The sequence below is a fragment of the Callospermophilus lateralis genome, chromosome 2 (genome assembly GCF_048772815.1).
Source record: "Callospermophilus lateralis isolate mCalLat2 chromosome 2, mCalLat2.hap1, whole genome shotgun sequence".
Taxonomy (NCBI): domain Eukaryota; kingdom Metazoa; phylum Chordata; class Mammalia; order Rodentia; family Sciuridae; genus Callospermophilus; species Callospermophilus lateralis.
Window position 1 is genome coordinate 67454759 of NC_135306.1, and position 26404 is coordinate 67481162.

The 26404-nt window shown below is 36.7% G+C and overlaps 2 protein-coding genes across 3 annotated transcripts in view; both read left to right on the forward strand.

Annotated features, from left to right (window-relative positions):
* Positions 1-11469, forward strand: part of LOC143390959 (zinc-regulated GTPase metalloprotein activator 1B) — a 42463-nt gene extending 30994 nt beyond the window's left edge. Inside the window, exons 11-15 of one of the 2 annotated variants that reach the window (XM_076843448.1) lie at positions 2450-2501; positions 8071-8139; positions 8242-8307; positions 10648-10780; positions 11161-11469. In XM_076843448.1, the coding sequence (XP_076699563.1) occupies positions 2450-2501; positions 8071-8139; positions 8242-8307; positions 10648-10780; positions 11161-11267 (427 nt within the window). In that variant the 3' untranslated portion in view covers positions 11268-11469. The remainder of the gene's footprint in view (positions 1-2449; positions 2502-8070; positions 8140-8241; positions 8308-10647; positions 10781-11160) is intronic. The other variant, XM_076843449.1, reaches the window with a different exon arrangement.
* A 6055-nt stretch (positions 11470-17524) lies between these two features.
* Positions 17525-18871, forward strand: LOC143390961 (forkhead box protein D4-like 1). The gene has a single exon (XM_076843451.1). It carries the CDS (start codon positions 17525-17527, stop codon positions 18869-18871), a length of 1347 nt encoding a protein of 448 aa, XP_076699566.1.
* Positions 18872-26404: the final 7533 nt, after the last annotated feature.

A 26404-nucleotide genomic window follows, 5' to 3' on the forward strand; every position in this document is an offset into this window, starting at 1 on the left:
TGTTCCTTTTTTCTTACCCTTCACATCTGGCTTAGAACTGTATTATTTTATTTGAGGCCATGGGCTGTTTTGGTGGTTACAGATTTTTTTTTTTCTTTAAGAGAGAGAGAGAGGAGAGAGAGAGAATTTTTAATATTTATTTTTCAGAGTTCGGTGGACACAACATCTTTATTTTTACTTACTTATTTATTATTTTATGTGGTGCTGAGGATAGAACCCACCACCCCGCGCATGCCAGGCAAGCGCATTACCACATCCCCAGGTCTGGTTACAGATCTTGTAATATTTAGAAGTGTTTTTATTTGGGGAAATGAAATAATATTGTTTTAAGTTTGCCTCATTTTTTTCTTTTTTTTTTCTAAATACTAGATATTGAACCTAAGTGTACCTTTATCAATCAGCTATATACTCATTCCTTTTTATTTTTTTGTTTTTTAAGATAGTGGTTTGCTAGATTGTGGAGGGCATCAATAAAATGCTGAGGTTGTTCTTGAACCCACAATCAATCCTGCTGAGCCTTCTGAGTCACTGAGATTAGAGGCATGCGCTACCATGCTGGCTTAAGTTTGCCTTTCTTAAACTAATTTTTCTTTGTTGAGCCTAAGAGGTTGCAAGTTGTCATTTAATATCAAACACTAAAATACTTCTTGGTTGAAATTACTGTTTTTTCTTTTATGTATTTTATTCCTTAGTAGTTTGTTCCTAAGAAAAGGACTATAATGTGAAATTATTTCCTGTTTTGCTATTTGAACTATCATTTTTTGTTTTTCATTTCTACTCATGTCTTGCTATAATTTGCTGTACTTAGAGGTATTTTCTTTAAAGCATTTAGTTGTTGATATTAATCTGTATTTTTACCTAGAGAAATAGAAAAGTTGTGGGACTGGGGATATAGCTCAGTTGGTTTAGTCATTGCTTTGCATGCACAGGGCCCTGGTTTCTATCCCTAGCACCACCAAAAATAAAAAAAGAAAGGAATAGAAAATTTGTTTATTCTATCTAACTATGAAAAGAACTAAATTAACTGTTTTTTACAGAACAAAATGGTTTACATATAGAACACCAAACTGTTTTAAATTTATACACTTTTATTAGTATAGAGTCAGAAATTGTTACAAGATTATTAGTAAACATGCAAAATGGGGATTCTGATTCACAAATTTCATGGATTTTTGGTAACTCACTTATCCAATAGACCAGTGCACATTTTCCTTTGTTTTTATTATAGAGAACAAATTAAGGATCCAAAATTCTGAGACTTACTAGAAACTGAAACATGTTCATTGTTAAATTTTTGATGTTTTGCTTGCATATGAAGTTGTATGCATTGTCCAAAAATATTAAATATTGGATTATGAAAAACATGAGTTTTCAATGGTTTTCTAACCTATTCTACACTTATAAGAGAATTATAGTGCTTTAGGGACACTTAAAGAAGTAACTATTTAATGTGATCCCACCACTAGAGGTAAGGACTTTGTAGAACTTTTCTTTGTGTTTAGCTGCTAACCAGGGTAATCCTTTCCTGAACAATGGGCTGGGAAGGATTTAATTTGACACTTTTCCTAGTGAGACCCCCCAATGAGACTTATTCCCTCAAGTAGCTCCTGTAAGCTCTTTCTCTTTCCTAAACTTGCTGTTACTAATTTACTCCTTGCTGTTCTTGGAGGCAAAACATCTGCAAGGTTTTAAGTCCCTCCTCCATCTTGTCCCCATCAGTCTCTAAATGTATACTACAGTTGTTATGGTTGTAATTTGTTATGCCATATTGATCTTCTGACTCTTCATATTGGGACAATGCATTCTTAAGATTCTAATCTTTTTTTCTCTTGACCAGTAACTGTGTATAGGTTTGTATTTATGGATACTTCTTGTTTTTAAATAAATTGATATGTATTTGTATATGTTGTTCATCTTAAGTTGTTCCTATGGGAAAATTTTGATAAGGAAAAACTTACCTTTCTTTCTTTAGCTATCAGCATTGTTTTCAGATAACAAAGCATAGGGAAAATTAAGGAACTTTGAACAGTATAAAACTGTTATTTATATTTGTCTAAGCTCAAATAGGACGTATTAAGAAATGTACTGACATATTTAACACCCAAAAGAGTGTTGCTGAAAAATCAGTCTTTATTATGTGTTTGTTTATGTGTGTGAATATATGTACATATAAGGTAATTATTAAAGACTATCTATTCTGGCTCAGGGGTAGAGTGCTTGCCTACCTTGTTGTGGGATGCCCTGGGTTCCATCCCCCAGCACCACGGGAAAACAAACAACTTTTTTCACTTTTATCTACTAAAATAAGTGAATAATATGCAAAATTGAAACTGTGGAATAGATTCAATTAATGTAAATCTCTTCCTTATTTGGCTTTGTTTCTCTGAGTAATGTATAAGATCAAATCAGAAACATATTGATCTCTGAACTTACAATCACTTATTCTTAGTTTGCAGAAAAAACTTCAACATGTATCAGCCACACAATCTCACCTTGATCAGGTAAAAAAACATCTTAAGCGTCTCTTTCACTTAGTTGGCCATGTTTAAAATTTTTTTATTATCATCTTTCTAAAATGGTATTTTTGAACTGTGTTGATAATTTTCAGAATTTTGAATGCTTTTAAAATTGTCTAATCCAGCTTTTAAACACATTAACAGGAATTCATCAAACCATTGTTGTTTAGAATCTTAGGACATCCTACTTTCTGGCTTCTCTTTTGTCACAGTATGTTTTGCTCAGTTCTTACTATGGAAATTTCTCCTTTAAAGTATCCTGAGGCCTTTACCTACAGTCTGTTTTTAACTATTTTGAAACAACTGATTAAGTAAAAGTCTTGTATAAGCAAGACTTATTTAAACAAAGTCGACTTTGATTTTCACCTTTAGGTAGCCCTTTAAATTTGAACTCTGTAAGGTATTTTTCATGATCTAAAATTCTAATCCTTGATGTGGATATTTAAGATGCTAGAAACAAACCTTATATATATTTTCACTGTATTCATGTTTTTTTTTAAGCAGATCATAGATGGTAGACCTTTAGAATAATTCCTCATTCCATTTAACACCCATACCCATACCCACCCAGAGGCTGTGTGAGTGTAACAGCACACTGCAGTGTTCCCTCTTCTGTCTGGCAGTGATTGCTCAGTTGAGTCATTTTCAGTTTCCGTAGGGCCAAGTTAACAGCAGCCTCTAGTTCATTTGTCTGTATTTTTGCTATGTTTATGTGGAGCTATACCATCATGCTTGTGGCACCTTTCTTTGTGTTGTTTATCTTAAGTTATTCCTAGGAGAAACATCTTTAAAATGAATGACTAAAAGAAGTACAAGTCCTTGCTAGTGAAATTTTTGGGAAATATTGACTGTTTGTGATAACATTCATAAAGATGAACTTGAAACACATTCTTCTTGAGCTTGTGAATGAAGGACATCATACTAGAAATCATAAGGAATTTAAAAATGAAGAAAGTACTTACTTATATGAACCTTTATAATGGCTAATATCTACACCCATAGTATCTTGATGGTACCCCATGCTGGCATTTATCCTGTCTTGTAGTGTAGGTTGAAATAGTCTATATAAATTCATTAAATTTAAATTCTTCATTGCTTAGCACAGGACTTGGTGTGAAGGAGGTACTCAGTGAATTATTTGTTAAAAGAATGAAAATCAGTGATTCTTAAATGTAGGTATTCAAAATCACTTATAGAGCCTTTAAAAAAAATTAAACATACTTAATAGTTTCTGCTCCTCAAATTTTTAGGAATAGGACTTAGATATGCATATTAATATGTATTTTAAACATTTTATTACAAAAATTTTCTATTTGGTACACAAAAGTAGAAAGAATAGTAAAATGGACCCCATGTATGCATCATCCAATTTAAATACTTTTAGTATATTGCCAATTTTATTTCATCTATCCTCCCAGTATTTTTTTATTGGAATTTAAAAGTATATATGGCTGTTTTCAGACATAACAGAATATTTCAGAAGCAGAAATACATCGCGAACCTGTATGTACTCATCCCCCTGCTGGAGTGTATTAAAGCAAATCCCAGACATTATGTCATTTCACCAGTAAATAGGGCATGTCTGTTTTTTATAAAAGCTCTCTTTTATTATTCTGTGGTAATGGGGATTGAGCCCAGGGTGCTCTACCACTGAGCTACATCTCTAACCCTTTTATTTTATTTTATGACAGCTGCACAGGCTATGCCTCAAGTTTGTTGTAGTCCTCCATTGTCAGCCTCCCAAGTAGCTAGGGTTATAGGCATGTGCCACTTGCCCAGCTATTTTTATAAAAACTCTACAGAAGAATCTGAAGCTCTTTCCTCCTTTAAGTATGTAAACATAGGGCAAAATATAATATTGCAGAAAAGGGGCTATGTGATTTGAAGATATGAACAGTGTCATTTTGTTAGTGGATCTGAGGTATAGAGAAAGAAATCTCTCTCTTCTTTATCCATCACTAAGTTCATGGCTGAGGTCCTAATAATAACAGAAGATGGATTAACAAAAGAAAACCCATCATTTTATTAAATTTACATGCCATGGAAGCCTTCATAATGAAAGCTTAAAGAAATGGATAAACCTGGATATTTGTGTGTGTGTGTGTGTGTATGAGGTTTGATGAAGAGTGGCAGAACATCATAGTATAATATCATACCCAGGCAAAAAGGGACACCAGCTGGAGTGTGGAAATGTAGATGTTGAGTTTAAGCACATCAGTGGATTGTTTTCCAGATGAAGAAAACATGTATAAGTTTATTACATACTGTGGATTGTTTGCAAAAGAGTAAAAAACTGAGAAATACCCTGGTGGATTAAAAAAAAGAAAGATGAAATGAGCAAACATAAGTTATTCTTAAATCTTATTTTTGAGTCATTTCCTTTTGTAGGTTTTAGTTTTCTGAATTATTACCTCACTTACCTGCTTTCATGTCTCCAGACTTAGGAAAAGGAGACTTAATTTTAGATTCAAAATAAAAATAAACTAAAAAAAGTCTGAAGTTGGAATAGCTAGGATAATCGGATAATCTATGCATGGGTTATTGAAGTTTTATCCCTGAGTAATATTTAATGTAGTTCTCTGTTTTTTCCCCCCTCATGATTTCCTTATTTGCTCACATAAGGAGGACCTGGGGATTGAAGGGTAGGAAGGTAGGCCAGAAACCCCAAGTGACAATCTATGTTTACTTTATTATTAGAGGCAATTATGAATTCTGAGTTTTGACTCTCATCAGATAGCACTTGGAATTTATGGATTTCATCTTGCTAAGAATTTTCTAATATGAGAAGAGTCTACTGATTTAGAAAACCATAGTTCCAAAATATAGATTGCCCTCCTTGAGCACCACTATGTATCATCTTAATTTTAAAAATCTTTTTTGTTTCACATTGGAGTTAATTGTACCCCCTGAAATATTAGTCATATCTCTAACCTATAAAAGAAAAATATCATCATAAAATCTTTAATAATAAATTAAGACTGTATTGAATCCTAAATTGAGACAATCTCAATATTAAAAGCTGAGTTATCCAACTTGAATAAAATACATCATAAAACTTTGAAGACTTAATTGCTATCTTTTGAAACTGACAAATTGTGCTTCATTTGGCAATCTTTTGCAATATATTTTGGTTTGCTCATATTTTGATATGGAAATGTAAGTATTTGTAGTGATTTCTTTTAATGAGGAAAGAAAATGTCATTTTGCTTAAGTGTAATAGTATTACTTTAAATTATATAGAAAACCAATAGTTTAAAAACATAGTCTATTTATTAAGATTTTTTAAAGTATTTTTATTACTTTGCTTAAAAAAACACTTTGCCGGAGATCTACTTATTTAACAAAATTTTAAGTATATTATACAATGTAATTATCTGTATGTACACTATTATACAGCATACCTCTAGAACTTATTCATTTTATATGACTGTAACTCATTGAATAGCAGCTCCTCATTTCCTTGCCCTCCCATTACCTGGTAACCACTATTGTATTTTCTAATTTCTATGGATTTGGACTGTTTTAGACACTTGATAAAAGTAGAATCATGCTTAGTTTACTTAGCATAATATTTGCAAGATTCATCCATATTGTTGCATATGACAACTGTTTTCTTTTTTGAGGCCAAATAATATTCCATTGTATGTAGATACCACATTTTCTATATTCACTTATTGATTGACATTTGTTACTACCTTTTGATTGACATTTGTTACTACCTTTTAGTTATCTGACTAGTAGACTCCCCCCATCATAATCCATTTTTTTGTTTTCCATAGTTTCAGTTACCTATGTTTAGTTACAGTCCAAAAATATTTAATGGAAAATTCAGAAATAAACAGTTCAGCAACTTTAAATTGCATGCAATTAAATGAAATTGCATGAAATCTGTCACCATCCAGCTACGGCCTGCTTGGGATGTGACTCATCCCATTGTCCAGCATATCCACTCTGTTGAGTGCTCATTAGTCACTTCTTGGTATCTTAGTTGTCAGATCAGCTGTCACAGTATCATAGTGCTTATTTAACTTAATAATGGCCCCAGAGCACAAGAGTAGTGATGTTGACGATTTGGATATGACAAAGAGAAACTGTAAGGTGCTTCCATTTAGCAATAAGGTGAAAGTTATCATAAGGAAAGAAAAAAAATTATATGATGAAGTTGCTAAGATCTGTGCTAAGAATGAATCTGTGAGTGAAATTATGAAGAAGGAAAAAGAAATTTGTGCCAGTTTTACTGTCACACCTTATACTACAAAAGTTATAACCATAGTACATGACAAGTGCTTTTTTAAGATGGAAAGGGCATTAAATTTGTGGCCCAGTACTATCTGCAGTTTCAGGCATGTATACCAGTGGTCTTAGAATGTACTTCCTGTGGATTACTTGGACTCCTCTAAGTCTTTTTTAATTGTTTTTTTTTGTTTTAAAGTCCAACTTGAAACTTTTTTCTTAAAAAGTTGACTTGTATGCCTCCTGTTTAAGCAAGAAAGCACATTCTCCTTTTCTATTACTGACAAGAGTGGAAACTAGATGTCCCTGTCTTTGTGCTTAAATTAGTCTTTAATACTTTAAGTGTTCACTAAAAAACAGTTCTTGATATTTTCATGTTTTCTACTATTCCTATATGATTTTCTGATGATGAGTAAAAATGCTGGGCCAGATAAACAGTTCTAGGAGGTTATGCAAAGCTATGCCTTTGTATGTTCTTAATGCCTGTTTTAAGCTATTTGAGTTTGGCTTGAATATCTTATTATGCAAGGTGAAGTTTATATTTTTATCATTATGCTTAGCCTTTATGCAATTTTTTGTCACTAAATTTGAAATTTTGGGTTATATTGGCAAAAAGGAGTTTGAATTTTGTTATCTGTTCAAGGAAATCCTAAACTTCTGGTTCTGTAGACAAGAGATTTGTCAAGATCAGGAGGAAATATGCATCTCAGAGTCTATATTCTGTACATAATGTTTTCAACATTCTAAGCCAAAAATGTCATTTTCATCTCTACGATCTCTTTTCCACTCAGCCCTTGCTTATTCAGTTAGAGAGAAAATGAACTTTTCCTTTGTACTTATTTTCCCATGAGATCAGTGTCACACTTTCACTTTTGAGCAGTAGTACCTTGGCTCTGGATAGTTTATTTTGCTGAATTTCATCTTACCCAATTTATGAAAAGGAACTCACCAGTATCACTGTGAAGAGTAAATGGAAAGAGGAAACAAGATGACACAGGCAAAAGAGCCTGGCTCGGGACTTGGTCCACAATGTATGTTAACATTCCTTCTTTCATGAGAGTCCTAAAGAGCAGGAATTAAATAATGACTGTCCTTTCATGAGAGGTTTTTGTGTAAATATTAAACTATTGATCAACTCTGCAGAATATAAAAGGAGTTGCTAATTCCAAAATTCAGCACTTATAGTAAGAAAAATATAATTAACATATTTATAAGGCAACATAAAATTCCCAATATGTTCCTTACTTTTCATCTTAAAATGGATTATATTTTAAAATAAATTTGATATTAATATAAAATTGTTATTTCTGTTGATTTACAGAGTATTGTTACAATCACATTTGAAGTACCAGGAAATGTGAAGGAAGACAGTCTAAATATATTTATTCAGGTGAATACAGTTTTTAACTGATTAATGATTGATCAGCTGTTTGTTGCATAGTTGTTATTATTAGCAATGCTTGGTCTTATTAAAATATTTCACTTGATACAGAATCTCCTGTGGGAAAAGAATGTAAGAAACAAGGACAATCACTGCATGGAGGTCATACGACTTAAGGTGCAGTATGCAATATTACCCTTGTAGACTTTTGGACAAAGTCGTTTTCTTGGCTGTTAAATAAAAACTATATTTGATTTTAAATTAAAACACTGGTTTTGGTACAAATATCTTTGTAGACTTTCATTTTTTCCCATTGCTGTCAAGGAGCTTTGGAAATCACTGCAAAAAGCATGATTTATTTGCACAGCTTCATTTTAGTATTGCTGCTAAAACAACCTGTGTGCTTTGAAATGTTAGTCCCTGTTCTCTACTCCCAGGTGTTCTGAGCAGTTCTTTGGCTAGTGAGCTTGACTCCATCATATTCTCTTCCCCTTGGCACCAGAGATTGGTCACTTAGAGAAAACTGTGTTTATTTTTCCAGGAGAGCTTCATTTAACAGAGAAATTTTGTTGAAAATCCTTCCCCTGCTGAGCCTTATGCTTCTTGATTCATTCAGCAGACACTAAACATTTATCATACTCTATACAAAGTTACTAAGGACTAGAAGAATTCTTGTTCTATGTGGAAAGTCATTCATATCACTTGACATTTGGGTATATATGTCAAAAGGTATTTTTTCCTCTCAATGGAGTGGTTCTAAGGTGTGTGCATAACTAATCAGTCATTTCAGTGTATACTCTTGTCATCTCACAAGTGTGCATCAAGTTTCTATTACTGTTCATAACTAGATTCTCTCTCTAGTTAACAACTAACTTCCTGGGGCTCTGCCTAGGATTTTCTGCACAGTGATACAGGTGAATCTTGGTCTACTTGCACATCCCACCCACTCAGAGGAAATAACCCAGATCTTGCTTGCTGCTGCTTTATGACTGTAACACCAGCAACTTCCCATGATTCAACCGGCAGAACACATTTCTTCCCATAACTGCTTTTATCCCCTAGGTACTATACATGGGTGGTTATCTAGAAAGACAAAGTTTGGGTATTTATACTAATGCTTGCACCATGACCTATGTAGAGTTCATTATCTTATCTTGTACTATCTCAATTTCAGTTTTGCCCTTAAAATGTGTGACACCTTCTCAGCAGTTGTCCTCCTTTGGCTCTGCCTTTGGCCCTCCTCCTATCACAACACTAAGTGATTCTGGAGCAAAACAGTCTTTTCTGTTAAAAAGAATTAGTCGTAAAATCATCACCATGTTTAAAATGTTAACTCTAGTAACAGCTGATGTTTCACAATCTTTATATAAATAATAGAAAACTGATGCTTGCATAATTTTTCCCAAGGCGTCTCTTATTCCAAAAGTTCAAATTTAAAAAGCAGATCACACAACTGAACATAGGAGGAAAAAAAAAAAAAAAAAAACCCTGAAAGGAAATATCCTCCAAATAAACAAGTATGCCAAAAACCCACAAAAATTGTATAGTAGGAATGAGTGAGCGGCTTGTCTCCTATTTAAAAAATATATATGTGAAAATATATGTCACAGACATTTCAGAGAAATTAATTTCATCCCTATAGCAGCCAGTGTATCAGATAATTTCTTTCCCATTTCTGTAAATCAATACAAAGTGAACTTTAGATAAACATAATAGTTCTACTCCATTTATTGCAAAACATTTCTAGAACAGATAATTTAATTAATCACCCAAATCCTTTAACTTCTCAAATTTTCTCACTAATTCTGCTTAAAAGCAGAATAATCAATAGTATGTGATATATTACATTTTATCATTTTGTTGTTTCCGTTTTAGATTGTGATCAATAACACTGAAAGACTTTTTTAGGCTGGCGATGTAGCACAATGTTAGCATGCTTGCCTAGCATGCACCAGGCCCTTGGTTCAGTCCCCAGTACTGGAAAAAAAAATATGTTTTAGACAACTTAGTGAGAACCTGTCTCCAAATAAAAAAACAAAAAGGGCTGAAAAATGTAGTTTAGTGGTAGTGTGTCCCTGGGTTCAATCCACAGTATCACCAAAAATAATGCAAAAAAAAGAATACCCTACTATAGGTGTTAATTCTATTATTAGAAAAAAGGATTTAAAAAAAAATCAATGTACACAAGTCCTTTTAAAAAAAATATTTATTGGGGCTGGGGAGGTGGCTCAAGCCATATTGTGCTCACCTGGCATGCGCGGGGCGCATAAAAATAAAATAAAAAAATGTTGTGTCCACCAAAAACTAAAAAATAAATATTAAAAAATTCTCTCTCTCTCAAAAAAGAATATTTATCTTTTAGGAAACTATTTTCAGTGCACAATAATTGGAGTAAAATAATTTCCCCAGATTTATGAATTTTTTGAAAAAAAAATGGCAGAAATTAAGCCTTTCATAGTGATGCATCATTTCTGCTTTTAACTTTGAGCTGAGGCTGATTGATCACTCTCTGTGAAGCAGGGATTGGTGTCGATCAAAGACAAACCACAACAAGTGATTGTCCAAGGTGTCCATGAACTCTATGACCTGGAAGAGACTCCAGTGAGCTGGGAAGATGACACTGAGAGAACCAATCGATTAGTCTTTATTGGTAAGTGGCAAAGGATAAAATTTCTAAAGCAAAATTTAAAAAAAGATTTGAAAAGGATATTATATGCTTTATAAGTAGGATATTATGTGCTTTATTTTAATTAAAATAAGCTTGTGGTTAGTGTGTTTGTCTTAGTCATGTAATAACATTCACAGATACTCATTAGGCCTTTTACACTTAAAATAATTTTAGAAAAGTGATTACTCTTAAGTACCAATTTGGTTCTGAGGCTTAATTAGAAAATCAAAAAAGGAATCACTTAACTATGTTGTTTTTATAGATTTCTGAAGATCATTAAGCATTTAACAATCTGAAGTTGATGGGTGAACTATGTTACTTTAATAAGCAAAATATAATTATGCTATTTTTTTTATTTGCAGGCAGGAATTTAGATAAGAATATTCTTAAACAACTATTTATTGCTACAGTGACCGAAACAGAAAAGCAGTGGACAACACAGTTCAAAGAAGATCAAGTATGTCCATAACACTAGAAGCATTTTTTATCAAAAGGACCAGATGGTAAAAATGAGAATAAGTTCCTACTGGATGCATTTCAATCATCTACTATTTTCATTACTTCTGTTATGAATTCCAGTGTATCTTAAGATAGTATTTATTTTACAGAATTAATAAAATTTAGTAAATCAGTACTATAAAACATTTGACATTCACACAATAAAATTTAAAAGAAAAAACCTCTGAAGTTTTTTTTTTTAAAATGGGGGAAAGCCAAATGTTTCACAAAAATTTCTTTCACAATTCATTTTTCACAATTTGAAGTTGATATATGTGGAATTCCTACCCTTTATTATTTATATTAATATTAAGCCTTTGAACATTTTCATTTTCCCTTAAAACTTCAGCTGACTCAAGAGATATGATTATTAACAAATTTTTTTTTCTGAACAATTATTTTCACTTAGTTTCTGTTACATGAAATAAAATAAGTCTCTGTTGTCCCTAATGACTTCAAATCTGGAAGAAATTTGAGTCAAAGATATTAAGTCATCTCTTATTTATAATCAAGCCTTACTGATCTTGTAATGAAACTTCAGCTATTTTGTAATATATTTAGGAGATTCCAATTTTAGAATTTCTAAGCTAATTTTACTACTGGTATTAAATTCATCTTGATTATTTTCATCTTCTTTAATTCTAATTATGAGCTAAAAAGTGATGAGGTACAAACCATCAGCTCTAACTACAGTTTAATAATCTTTATTTAGTGTGTAAGTACATAATGACTGAGGAATCTAAAGGGCCAAGTCAGCATAACTTACGCAGATTGTTGGAAAAGCGTAGGTAGAATTTAATGAAGAGCTTTCACGAACTAATAGTTGTTAGCTATGATAGAAGACTATCAAAAGACTATCAAAAAATTTTGGATTTTTTTCCATACATTTTAAGTTAAGGAGTTACATCTGTGTTTTGAATGGTTGTCATGGTTGAAAAGAGAAAGCTAATGGATTAAATTACCTTGATTTGGTTATTGCTGTTACATTCTTTTGGAGTCTGCTGGTAAGTTTGCTGATCCTAATCTTCCTTCTATTCTGTTCTACATTTTAAAAATATAACTTCTCTATAACCACCCTATTGCCTCTTGAATCCATTCTCTTTAATTCAGGTGTAAGAGAATATTTTGAGGGGCTGGGGGTATGTAGCTCAGTGGGAGTGCTTCCTTAGCATGTGTGAGACTCTAGCACCACAAAAAACAAAAAGACAAGAACAAAAGAAAAAGAATATTTTGTGACAGACAATAAATCAACCCAATAAAACACTGATTTTTAAGTCAGATCTGAGATTTAAGTCTAGCTGTGCTGCTTCTCAGCTGTGTAATCTTTGGCGAAGTATTTACCCTGAGATTGGTTTCCTTATTTATCAAGTGGGTAATAATAGCAATCATTCCAGGATTAAATAGGTTTATAATGCATCCAACACAGCTCTTGGCACATAGCAGAGCCTATAGAAATATTTTATTCTTCCTAACAATTTAAATTTGTTTTATAACTAATGTGTTCACAATAATATTCTTTGGCAAATAATAAGTGTCTAAATCGATCTGTTCTAGACCCTGAAAAAGGGCTTTATCATTAGTTGTAGGAGAAATTTCTGAAATAATATTAATCTGTATGCTTGAATATCTATAACACTCATGAATATCTGTTTCCTTTGAAGTGTACTAAATTAATCTTTAAATGTTTTTCATTATACAAGTATTGTATATGAGTATGTTTTAAGAATGCAAACATTACAGATAAAGTGAGTCTTCCCTCTCTCCTCCCTCATCTCTGTCACTTCTTAGGCCTAAACCAATGTTCCATCCTTATTCATTGTTTCTTTTCACTTATACATTGTTTCCCAGAATTAAACAGTGGGATTCCCAGGGATCACAGCCAGTCTAAGCTGCTTCTTCAGGGAACTTAGACATTTGTCATAGATACCCTCAAGGACATTTCCATGACAGTGCTTACAAATCTGTCTTATTCTTTAACTGCTGCATAGAAATTTAGATTAGAGAATACTTTTTATTTTTATTTTTTTTTAAGTTTATAGAGACCATCCAGTTTACCTCTGTATTAGTGCTGGTGTAGAAACAGCACATAATAGATAAAGGCCAAATTCTCACATTGCTTACAGTCTTGTGGAGGGATATACATAAATGAGAAAATAGGAGGCAGTCCTAAGCAGGCTGATATAAAGATAAACTTTAGATTGGGTGGTCATGGAAGGTGGCCCTTAAATTGAGAACTGAATTAAAAGTAGTCATTCATACAAAGTAAGGAAGGGAGCTCCACATAAAGAGAGTAAGTCATTTAGGTAGGCAAGATAATAATGTATTTTGGAGACGGGGGTCCGGTGGAAAGCAGGGGTAGTAGCAGCTAGGATTTTTGTTCCTTGTAGGACAGAGTTAAACATTAGGATCCTTCCTACTGGATGTATTTCAATCATCTATTATCTTCATTACTTCTGTTATGAATTCCAATGTATTGAACCCAGGGGTGTTTAACCACTGAGGTATATACCCAACCCTTTTTTATATTTTATTTAGAGACAGGGTCTCACCCTGTCTTAGGGCCTTGCTAAGTTGCTGAGCCTGGATTTGAATTCACAATCCTCCTGCCTCAGCCTCCTGAGCTGCTGGGATTATAGGTGTGTGGCACCGTGCCCAGCTAGGATTATTCTTAGTACACTGGTAAGTGACTTTGAGTGTGATCTTTGTGCACACCTCTGTGTGCATGTTTTTCTAGAGTAGATATTTAAGTGTGAAATCACTAGCTTCTAGGATATGCACGTTAAAATTTTTAATAGCTTTTGATTAATTGGCCTTCCAAAAGACTGTTATCTTTTGCCTTTGTTCAGAGTGTAAGGCAGTACACATTTTCTGAAACTTGTCTATCACAATGGACTGGCATCTCATGGATTATTTTGGATTTTATACTGTATTGTATGTTACATTTATTCCTTCCTTGAGTTGAGGGTATATTATTCATTATTTTTCCTAAAATATTTTCCAATTATCAGAGCCATAATTTAGTCTATACCTTCAGGACACTGGAAACTTGCTAAAGATATTCTGTAGAGGTTTGGGAAGTGATAATAATATTAATGTGGACCTTTCTTTATGCTATAGAAGATCTGTAGGGTAATATGATGATGATCATTATCATCACAGTTTAGATGTGGTTCATCTGAAATTTTATCCTGTGAGATACAGGATAAATTACAATACTTGCTGAGCCTCATTTCATAAAATGGAAGTAACAAGGCAACTTTTCTTTGGATTGTTCCAGGAATTCAACTTTAAAACACCCTGAATAGAGTCTCAACAAATGTGAATTCCCTTTTCTACAAGACTTTTTTTGCATATACAATTAAGGCTTCTGCACACCTTAAAACAAATGTTTCCTTGGGAGGCCTTTTCCAGTTAAAAAGAGGCAAGAAAATTGGTACTGAGTTTATGAGAGATATAGGGAGGTATCAGCATAAGGTGTGAGGGGTGGACCGGGTGATTAAGAGGTCAACTTGGTAAAAACTTTCAAAGTTTTCTCTGTCCTAATGACTACCAATGGTGTGTGAGTTAGAAAGATAGCTTATTTCATTTTGTTAGACTCCTAAGCAGACTTGTGGGGTGGGGGTGGAGGTGGCTTTTTATCACCTTCCCTTCTTGCTACCCAGAGTTGTATTGTTTTTAATTTTGGGGGGTTTGCTTCTATTCAAATTATAGTATTTTTATTTTTAAAAAGTTGTCTTGGGGGATGTGGGTGTAGCTCAGTGGTAGAATGCCTAGCATGAGCATGACCCTGGGTTGGATCCCCAGCACCATACAAAAAAAGTATCCTTTGGCATGGGGTTGTAGCTCAGTGGTAGAGCACATGCTTAACCTGGCCAAATCCCTGGGTTCACTCCCCAGCACCAAATGCATAAATAAATAACATTCTAAAATTAAAGAGAAATTTAGTCATTTTATAGACTTGCGGGTAGAAATTAGGATAAACAAAAATATCTTTTAGAGTTTTTAATTCCTAGATAGTGAATGTTAAAAGCAGTTGTCAACAAGTAAAGCAAAAGCTAATGATTTTTCTTTTTACCCTAATGATTTTCACTACTTTAGAACATTATGGGTTTGGTTGCTAATTGATTAATTGTTTCCCTTAGATTACTGGTAGGTGGGAAAACTATATTTTTAGATTGCTTTAAGAAGATTTTCTCACTTCCAGAAATGTCTTAAAATTGTTAGGGGTGATATAGAAAGAAGTGAATTCTGTTTTTGACTATCTGACAACTCACCCTATTTGAATGAGAAAAAAAGATATTAGAATTATTTTCTCAGAATGAGTCTTAATAGTAGAATCAATTTTACCTTTTAACTCTGTTGATGACCAAATTACCTTAAATTTTTATAGAGTGGAATGGAGAAAAACTAAACATCATCATTCTTCTTGAAGATTAGATTAGAAAGGTTTGGTTTTCAAACTAGAATGTTGTTCTGGCAAAACAAAATTAAAACAAATAAGTGATCACCAAATGCTTGAGTGCCCAGTAAGGCACTATGTTAAATGTTGTAGAAGCTACAAAATAAAACTTGATTCTTTTGTTTGTTTTTAATGGTACTGGGGATACTTCCCAGAGATGCTCTATACTGAGCGAAATCTCTAGCCCTCTTTCATTCTTATTTTGATATAGGGACTTACGAAGTTTTCCAGGCTGGCCTCAAACTGTTGGTAGTCCTCTTGCCTCAGCCTCCTGAGTAGCTGGGATTACAGGTGTGTACCACCATGCCCGGCTAAGACTTGATTCTTAAGGCAACACTATGGAATTGATGGAGTGGGAAGTTAGGAATTCCTTTTTCTTGTTTAGAGTGATGTACCATTATTAAGTTTTCCCAACGTATACAACTTAGTTTTCATTGCTATAGCCCTTTTGTTTTAACATTTGATTTGGGGGATGACTTTATTCACATATAATTGATATGCCATAAAATCGATACATTTAAAGTATAAATTTCATGTTTTTTAGTATACCTACAGTTAGATATTACCACTATCTAATTCCAGAACATTTTCATTACCCCTAAAAGAAACTCTACAGCCTTTAGCAGTTACTTTCCATTGTCCCCTCCCCCAGCCAACACAAATCTTTTTGTTTTTTAGATTTGCCTATTTAACTTCCTTTCATGAATCATGTTTTCAGGGTTCATCCATGTTGTGATATGTGTCAGTACTTCATTCCTTTTTGTTACTGAATAATATCCATTGTATGGATATGTCATGTTTAGTTCATCTACTCATCAGCTGATGGGCATTTAAGTTTCTGGTTTTTGTCTCTTAGATCCTTTTATTCTCCATGTTTATTTTTTTAAAAGAATGTATTATTAAAGGAAAGTTTTAGATTTACAGTAGATTAAGCAGGTAGTAGTTTCCCTCTATGCACACACTATTAACATCTTTCAATGGTATGGTAGCTTTGTACAATTAGTGTAAGGTTTCTTTGATTTATTATCATTAGCTAAAGTTCACATTTTTTGTTTCCCTGTCAGGGAGAGCATATGGGAAACTTGTATGGAAGATAGGACAATAGACTCCTTGGGCTGAATATTTAAAAATAATTAAGGCCACCATTCTGGATGATGACAAAATCCACCAATGAAAGTGGGTGATTAACCATCTAAGAAATATCCCTCTCCTCAAATAAATCCTTTTACTGATAATTCAACACCATATACATTTCAGTGCTCCACCCCACTGCCAAATTCTGTTTGCAGAAAGGTCCGAACGTCAAGGTAGCCGCTGAAGACCATATTTTCTTCAGTTTCATTTACACAGTTTTAAAACATGTTCACAGAACCCAGGCAATACCAGGGCTAGTGGGCTGGTTAAACTCGAAAAGCCAAACATTTGGCGGGTGGCTGTAAGGAGGAGGGGGCTGAGGGCTCTTCCCTTGAGTAATGTTTGCGCTGCTGACCCTCCTTATTGGACTGCGTCAGGGGAAGTGGCACCGCTCTGAGGTAGGGAAAGAAGGTTATAAAGGGGGGGGGGGGATCCGGCACTCAAGATTTCAAAGAAGCTTTAATAAAAGGCAAAGTGCATCTTTGCCGAATGGTATTGGAAAGGAGAAGAAACAAACAATCGAAGACTAAAAAGGTACTAGCGTTTCTGCTTCTTGAAACACTCATCTTAGGCAACATACTCCAAGCCAGGTGAGTCACCGTCACCTTCCCTGCGTCTGCAATAACTGCCCTTCCATGAGCTTACCAAGAGCCAAGCGCAGTCGATTCACACCGCAGCCCAGCTTCCGAAGGTCGGATGGAGAAGACGGTGAAATTGATGTCCTGGGAGAGGAGGAAGATGAAGACGAGGAGGAAGAGGAGTACCAGGAGGTGGAGGGGAGCCCGAAACACCTAGAACGGCCGCACCAGCCCGAGCCTCAGGGGGCGCGAACCGCTGCGATTCCAGTTCCCAGAGAGCGCACCGAGGGCGGCTATGGCCAGAGCGACTCCTCGGAGTTTGTCAGCAAGTTCAGGACTCAGACGAGGTCCGCGGCGACCTCTGGGGATGCCCCGCAGCCGACCAAGCCCCCCTACTCGTACATCGCACTCATCACCATGGCCATCCTGCAGAGCCCGCACAAGCGCCTCACGCTCAGCGGTATCTGCGCCTTTATCAGCGGCCGCTTCCCCTACTACCGCCGCAAGTTCCCAGCCTGGCAAAACAGCATTCGTCACAACCTCTCTCTCAACGACTGCTTCGTCAAGATCCCCCGCGAGCCGGGCCATCCCGGCAAGGGCAACTACTGGAGCCTGGATCCCGCCTCCCAGGACATGTTTGACAACGGCAGCTTCCTTCGACGTAGGAAGCGTTTCAAGCGCCACCACCCGTCCCAAGGCGGTCACTTGTACCACCCTTTCCCACAGCCTGCCGCGCCCGCCAACCTGCACGGCCCCCACCCAGGCCTCCTGCTAGGGTCCCCGGTCCCGACGCAGCCTGTCCCGGGGACCTATCCCACCACCACACCCGGGAGCCGCCAGTGTGCACTGCTGCACCCACATCCACTACGCTACCTGCTGCTCTCAGCCCCGGCCTACGCTGAAGCGCCCAGGAGTGCGGAAGGCGCGGACTTGGCAATTCCCAGCACTCTCCAGTCGCTGCAGCCCTCGCTGGGCTCACAGCCTTGGGAGGAGGGCAAGGGCCCGGTGTCGCGGCCTAGAGGCGGGCACACCTCCTTCAGCATTGAGAGTATTATGCAAGGAGTCAGCGCTGAGGGAAGAAGGGCCACGCAGAGTCTGCCCCCGACTCCATGGGGCTACTGCCGCCTGCTCCAGCACCCGTCGTGCCTGTTGCACCCCCAGGGCCCTTTGCTGAACGTGTCCGCCGCCGCTCGGACAATTTTACAGCAGCAGCAGCAGCAGCAGCAGCAGCAGCAGCAGCAGCAGCACTGTGTCAGCAGCTGTGCTACCAGCAAAGGCACGCTGTTGGGCCGGCACCTGTCTGCTGTCGCCGCGCTACTAAGGTACCAGCCGGTAGCAGAGGGCTCTAGACCGACTTCGCTGGCCGCCTCTTCTGGTGGAGAGGGGACTTCACCAGCCTTTTGATTAGTAAGGACACCCTGCCTCCTGGCCAACCCCGTTGGGAGCACCTGGAGTCAGGTGTCAGAGCGGTACCATCCTCTGTCCAGCTCCATCACCGCCCGAGGCTTCCACAGTTTTTCCGATTTGCACTTTTCCTGATGAACTGTGAACAAGAATGGGATATTTTCGCTTTGGTATTAAAAGAAAAACAAAGAAAGCAGAATCTCCAATGCAGAGTTTCCCCATTCTTTGCTCCCTAGGAACTGCAAGTATGCCCCAGAATAGTGCAGAATGCGTATGCTCTCTGTGTCCTCCTAAAATACATATCTAATACAAAGGAATTTCAATTTCAGAACATTTATTTCTTATGTTTATTTGATGTGCCATATTCCATGGGAAAGTGTTAAAATGAAGCCTTGCTCTACAAATTAAATAAAATTCTAAATCCCAACACTACATCGTTTATATTCTACTAATGTCTCATTATTTGGTTTGTAAATGGAACGTCATTTAAAACTTATATTCTTTCCTTGCAATTAAACAACTTGTTTTCATTTATGAATATAAGAAACAACCAATGCTTAATTTTTTAAAACATTTTGAATATTCGAGTTTGAAAAAGCCTGCCTTTTAAAGTGGGAGATTTGGTATTAATGAAATCTCTAGAAGAAAAAGAATACCAGGATATGTATTATCCTTTTGTTTTTCTTTCTTTCTTTCTTTCTTTCTTTTTTTTTAATGTGTCGACTTTTTTAAGCTGGAGTATGCTTTGAGGTCAAATTGAAAAGTAGTGGACATTCATGCAGGGGAAAAAGGATACACACATATATCAAAGCACTAAGATTTCCAAAGCTTTTTCTTAAAACAACAAAAGCTTCTGAAAAGATTTGCAGCCATTGCTGGGCTTCAGGTGACCAAGCGCTGAACGGAGAAAGGCAAGAATGATCATCAAGAAATACTGCGGGGAGCGGGGGGGGGGGGGGGGGGGGGCGGGGGGGTGAGAAGCAAATTTCTAGAGATGAGTCATTTTGAACCCTTTCTGAGCAGAGTTCATGTTTCCTGAGAATTATATTCCAGGCGTCTTTGAAGAAAGTCATTCTGTGAATGTTCCCCTACTCATTCCCCAGACATAGTTGTGAATTTCTCGTTTCAGGAAATGGACACACACTCTTACAGTCATTTAACTAACTGGCTGATTTTTAAACGTTGGCTTCGCATATACATTGCATTATTTGGATCTTTGACGCGCCCTACCTGCGATCCCCACTCGTGGGAAACTTGGGAAAGTTTCCAGGCCCCACGCTTGGTAGTTTCCAATTTCTCTTCCCTTTGTATAAGCAGTTTTCACCCGCACAGCACCACCGGTGTCCGAAAAATAGACCCCTTTTGGCAAATCTGGCAGGTCTCGGAATCTGAGAATTTGGAAACAAACCAAGCGTCGACGGGACCTATTTCATTCCTGTTCTCACCCGCTCATAGTTCATTTCCCTTTGTCCCTGTATTCAGTTAACAAACGCAATCCCAGAGCCGGGAGCGCTGCGACAGCATCAAGAGGGCCGCAGGCTGGCAAAGTGGATGGTGGCCTGGTGCTGCCGGTAGAAGAATCCATCAAGAACTCCGAGGGCTTGCCGAGTTCCATTACCGCTGGCGGGCCCTAATGGAGGTGCTGCAGTCCCCTGGGCGCCGGCGGCCGGTCGGTGGGGAAAAGTGTGCAGAGAGGATGTCTCGGTTGGTGACCAGGCCTCTGCCAACCTCCTTCCGGACCGCGCACAGCTCTAGGTCACAGTTCTGGATGCTCGGCCCGGTTCTTGAGGTTTTCAAGGGTGACATGTTGTTTTGGGGTAAAAACCTTGTCGCTTTCGAGTTTTGCTAAGAGTGGAGGGTCAAAGAAGACCCTTGGACCCGACTTATTGAGAACAGGCTGTTGGGATGCACTCGGATTGCACTCCACTTGGAGCTGCTCTGGAGAGTAGCCCAAGGGCCGGGAGCAAAGAGCCAGGGATTGAGCGGTGCAATGGCTGGGAGAGGGCAGGAGGTAAACTTGGGGAAAGGGACTCATCCCCCTGTCCTATCCTTTAGTATATAAGAGCACGATTATTATTAGTGGCTAACTGTCATTCCTCTGCTCCTTGTCAAGCAGGCTCTGGGTTTCCTTTAACCTTTCCAATACTCGATGAGGAAGACCCTAGATTTCCTTCCTACCCCGCATTTTGCAGACTGACAAACTCAGAGAACTTAAGTCGCCGAAGGACCCTCAGCACTGGGACCTGTCTGCTTTCGGAATCACTAACTCTACCCACACCCACGACCAGCTCCAGTCTGAGCCTTCCGCAGGTCCCAAAAGCCAAAGACCCACGAAGGCCCCAGGTGCCACAATCTTTCTCCTAGCCTCTAGTCACTGTCCCCTCATGCCAGAAAGAGCATTTCTCTCTTGTAGATCCGAGGCGCTAAAGGACTTGCGTTCTGTCAGTTCCCTAAGCTTGGCACCTGGGCTCTCTTCTGAGTCTTCAGAGGAAAGAGCCTCCCTGGAGCAGTGGGAAGGTCAAGACTAGGGTTCACTAGGTCACATCCCGGCCCATGAGAAACTAAAGCAATCAACAGAACTGGGAGGAATCAGAAGAGTGTCCTGTGAGTTTTTCCTTGCTGATGTGATTTTCGTTGCCTCTCTTCAGGTAGTCCCTAAGTCCTCACCCAGGCACCCCTCCAAGTCCAGGGAAGGTCATATTGCAAATCCTTCCCCTGTCACCTATCCAATCCTCTCCAAATCTTGGCTCTGAGGGCCACTTTGCGCATCTGGAAGACTGAAATGTGCCCAAGGAGTTAGATAGCACAGTCCTGGGATGAGGGACCAAGATAGGTTTGGGAGTCGCTGAACTGGAGGAAGGAAGAGCACTTAGTTCACTAGGTCTGGGTCGCTGGAGCGGGAGTGGAGATGGGGGCCTCTGAGCAGAAGGAAAGAGAATGTCTGGGTATCCTCAGGGGCTGGGATCTTCCAGGTTGGCAGAGGGCTGTGATCCAAGGTGCCTGTCTGTGGCCAGCAGGCCCCAACAGGTGACATCTGCATCAGCGGTAACATTCCATGTGCCCTAATCCTTCTACATTGACTATCCAAAGTGAATAGTACCTGCTTATACACTGGAATGTAGCTAATGCTTCAGGAAACTCTTTGATCCCTAGGCTGTGTCAGACACCCTTGCTCCTTTCATTTTGACTTGGATTCAACAATAAACAGTAAAATCTAAAACAGCAGAAACTAGGAGAAAAATACGGCATTAAAAACTAACGATGCTAGCAATGAGATCAAGCAAATGATCTTTTAAGATTCTGTGCCTTTTACCACATTTTATTGGAAGTGTGGGAGAATCATGGTTCTTATTCCCCCACTACTTTTGGGGAGAATGTTCACAAATGTCTTTCCATATTAACATCTGATTACAGTTTAAATAGTAATCTTACTGTAATTGCTAATGTCAACTTCTTGTAATTTCTACAAAAGTAGTTTAGTCTTAATAGATTTTTTTCATATCAGCACTAAAATTACTTAAATGGGCTTTTAGAGTTCGTTGATTCAGTGTATACTGCTGACTGCAAAGAACTGATATAGATGATAACTATTTGTGCCAAAATTTGTTCTCCCAGAAAAAAAGTAGATGTAGAAAAAGATAAAGGATTTGAGAATCTATTATGAAATTCAATTCAACCTCAGTTCCCTGTTGCTCAATTACCTTAACAGAGTCAAAGTTTAGCTGAATTCAACTTAATTTCTTATTTGTACTTACAATGGTGGAATGTTTATTAAATCAGTAATTAAGCATATTTGGAGACAGTTATGATTTAGCCAGTGAAGCAGTTTCTATTCTCAAACTGAGAAAACAATGAGGTTTAGGAAGCATAAAAAATTTCCTTTTCTTCAGATACTGTGATTTTACTATTTATATCTGTGACTATATTCAAAGCCATATTTATGATTCACAGTTTCTAAAATTAAGGTGACCTATTGTGATCCAAGATAATTGTTGAATAAGATATATTGTACTATATTTCAAGCACTTTTTTCTTTAGTTTTTAAAATTCATTTTTTAAAGTGGAAAATTCCACACATACCCAAAGGTGGAAAAATTAGTAAAATTAATTTTTATTATAATTTTATTGTATTATAATACATTACATTGTGTTTTAATTAACTTCATGGCTGAGCCAACCTTGTTTTATCTTTACCATCTAATGGTCCTCTTCCCACTGGATTATTTTGAGTTCATTTCTAGATATCGTTATCATTTCATCCATAAATATTTTTAAATATTTCCCTAAAAGATAAAAGTTTCATTAATTTAACCATACTGCCATTATTACACCTAAATATTTCTTTAATAGCATCAATTAATTTAATTTAATAGCATCAATTTCCTCATTTGGCTCAAAAGAAATTTTTTAAGTTGCTTAGTTTGAATTAGAATGCAAGTAAGGATCACACATTGTGTTTGGTTGCTATTGTTTATATCTCTTTTAGGTTTCCCAATTCTCTTTCTCCTTTTCTTGCATTTTTGTTGAAAAAGACTAGATTGTTTGTCCTGAAGAATTTAACATTCTGAAATTTCTGGCTACAGGTAATATTTTCATGGCAAGATATACATGGAGATAAGATTATTTATATGAACTTTTGAATATTAGAATATTTGCAAAGAGGCAAGCATGGGTCTGAGAAAGCTTATGTGAAGTTATCCTAAATATGTATATAGTATTTCCAGAATATTACTTTTGGTGTGTTTATAGAAATACAAAATTATCAAATTTTCATTGAAAATTTTAAACCTAATTTTGCTTTTGTGAGACTAGAGAGCTCATACCTTTAAAATTTTAGTTCAAAGGCATTTTATGTTTCAAAATTTTAAGTTTTATAGTATTTTATATGTTAAGACATAAAAGCTGGGCTGGTCCTCTAGCTCAGTGGCAGAGCACTTGCCTAGCCCGTGTGAAGCACTGGGTTCGATCCTTAGCATCACATAAAATTAAACAAATAAAGGCATTCTGTCCATCTACAACTACAAAAAATAAAAAAATTCAAAAAACCATAAAAGCCAAAATGTCATGTTTCTATGAGGGTCAGGCACTGGGTAATAGCACAAATTCTGGGTTTCTAAAAAGAAAAAATTATTTTAGGATAGCTTTAAATTAAAGAGAATCAGGATATGAAGGTAATTAGATTGGAAAGAAAAAAACGTTCAGTTGAATGTAAGAAATAAGTTTAATAAAAATTAAAGGCAGCTAATTTTTTGATTCCTTATTGCTTTAACAAGTATGTGTACAAAATAAAATTTTCATTTCCATTCTTCCATCATACATTGGACTTGAATGATTTAATTTGTCTTATTCTGCAATTATTTGTAATTTCTGTGCCCACCACTATCTGAAATCTTTGAGAAAGTAGAAGCCAAATCATATTCATCTTTATTTCTCAAACAATTCCTGACACCTTGTTAAAAATACACAGCCAAATTAATTGAATTCTCTCATATCTATTGGTAGCTGCATAAATGAGTGATGTCATGTTTGCCTTTAAAATTTAAGTTTCAATGGTTCTAAATAATGTTCAAATTATTAACATTAATGTTTAAAAAGTATTCTTTACCTAGAGCAAGTAGATTTTAAGAAAAGCTGTATCTTTTTATCTTGTAAAATGTAATTAATCCTTAACCACATAATACCTATTTGGTAAGGAGCTGATTTTTATGCAATATTTTTTGGGTGTTTTTTAAAATATGCTTATCTTTTCTGTTTCACTACATTAAACAGTGTTTTGTCACATGTATCTCTATATAATACATATACATTTTAATGTATAATACATTTAACATTCGATAGCTTTGAAGATTTAATCTAGAATAGATTTAAATCTTTTAAAACTAAACCTATTTCAGTACCTACTGAAAGGAAATAGCTTTTGTTAAAATAAAACAGACTTATGTTTCCTTGGGAACTCATTCAGCCCCAGGTATAAATGGATGTGAGAATTGAGTCTTCATATGAAATCTGTATCATTACTTCTTGGCCTTTTGGCTAACATCAAGTGTAGTATGTTATCTGCATGGCATGATTTCCACTTAGGTTGCTTATTAGTAAACAACTTAACATCTCTGTGTTTCAATTCCCCCATTAGATTTCACCTTACAAGGTCATTGTGGGGATTACCTACAGTCCATGCATGCAAAGTATTTAGTGTGGGAGCTAGCATATGCTAAATGGTCTATAAATGTTAGTTATGAATTAATGATAATAATAACTATGATGTGTCCCTACATATGGGGGGAATCTTGCCTGACATCCTTGTGTCACAGTCTTCACATGGTGGCCATCTTTTATTTCCTGCTATTACTCAAGGCTGGTGAACAGCGTGTACTTTTTCTGTCAAAAGATTTGCAATGCTAGTTCATTTTAATTCAGCTTTGAAGAGAGGGGGAAAATGTGCACCATCACTTCTCAGGACCAACAGGACCTCTCAGGAAAGCATTCTTTGCTTACACAGAGACTTGCCCTTGCCCCCCCACTGAAGCCCAGCAGCATAATAAGAAATAGCAACAATAGTTCTAAAATTTTTAAATCAGCATATGTGCTAAAAAGCAGACACAAACTTCTCTCATATGAATAAGCTGCTTTGTTTCTGTCCAACTTAATTTTCTCTTGATGTGTACATTTATTTTCCATTCATTTGTCCAGAAAATATTGATCGAGTAATTACTCTGTTAGGTGATGTACCCAGAGCAAGAAATACAATGAACAAGACAGATGCAGCTAGCCTTGGACAGACATGGAAGCAAGTAACTAAAAAGTCATGCAATAAATACTATGCTAGGTGAACAGTGTTATATGAGTATATAAGGAGGGACAGGGACAGCTGGGGACTTCCTGGAGAAAGAGAAACCTAAGCAGAGTCTTGAAGGTTGAGGAGGAGTTAGCAGGTAAAGGAGAGAGAGCACTGGGGATGAGACATCTAAATAGTGACGTCTGGCTGGCTAGCTTCTCTGTATGTGACAGTGGACTTTTCAAGGATAAGTGAGTGTTTCTCATGGACCATAAGTAAATCTCAGCAACACAGCCAGGTGTTTTCATGTCTGTCCTGCCCAATTAGCCACCTACCAGGGAAAGGGGAACTTAGCGGAAGGGAGCTGAAAGTGGCTTACCAGAGACCTCAGGGCTGTGGATGGAGTGGCAAGTCACCAGCTGGAATAGATATTCATTTGCTCACTCGGGTGAATTGCAGGTGAGGCTTCCCTGGCATTTGACGGGAATATTTCTAAAGAACCCACAGATGTACCTAAGAGATGAGTAGTCAGCTTTACTACCTGCCACATGCAGAGGTGACAATGCTAGAGCCCACAACAAATCAGTGAAGTGGCGTTGGGGATGTGCCTTAGTGGTACGGTGTTTACCTAGCATGCTTGAGGCCCCAGGTTCAGTCTCCAATACTGAAAAAAAAAATTAGTAAAATAATAACTACACTCCCATTGCCTCATCTGGGCTGATCTATTAGCCCAATAAACCTGGGACTGATGGGTGTTC

Excerpts from the sequence above, each read along its gene's own strand:
- LOC143390961 (XM_076843451.1), top strand. The coding sequence starts at position 17,525 with ATGAGCTTACCAAGAGCCAAGCGCAGTCGATTCACACCGCAGCCCAGC.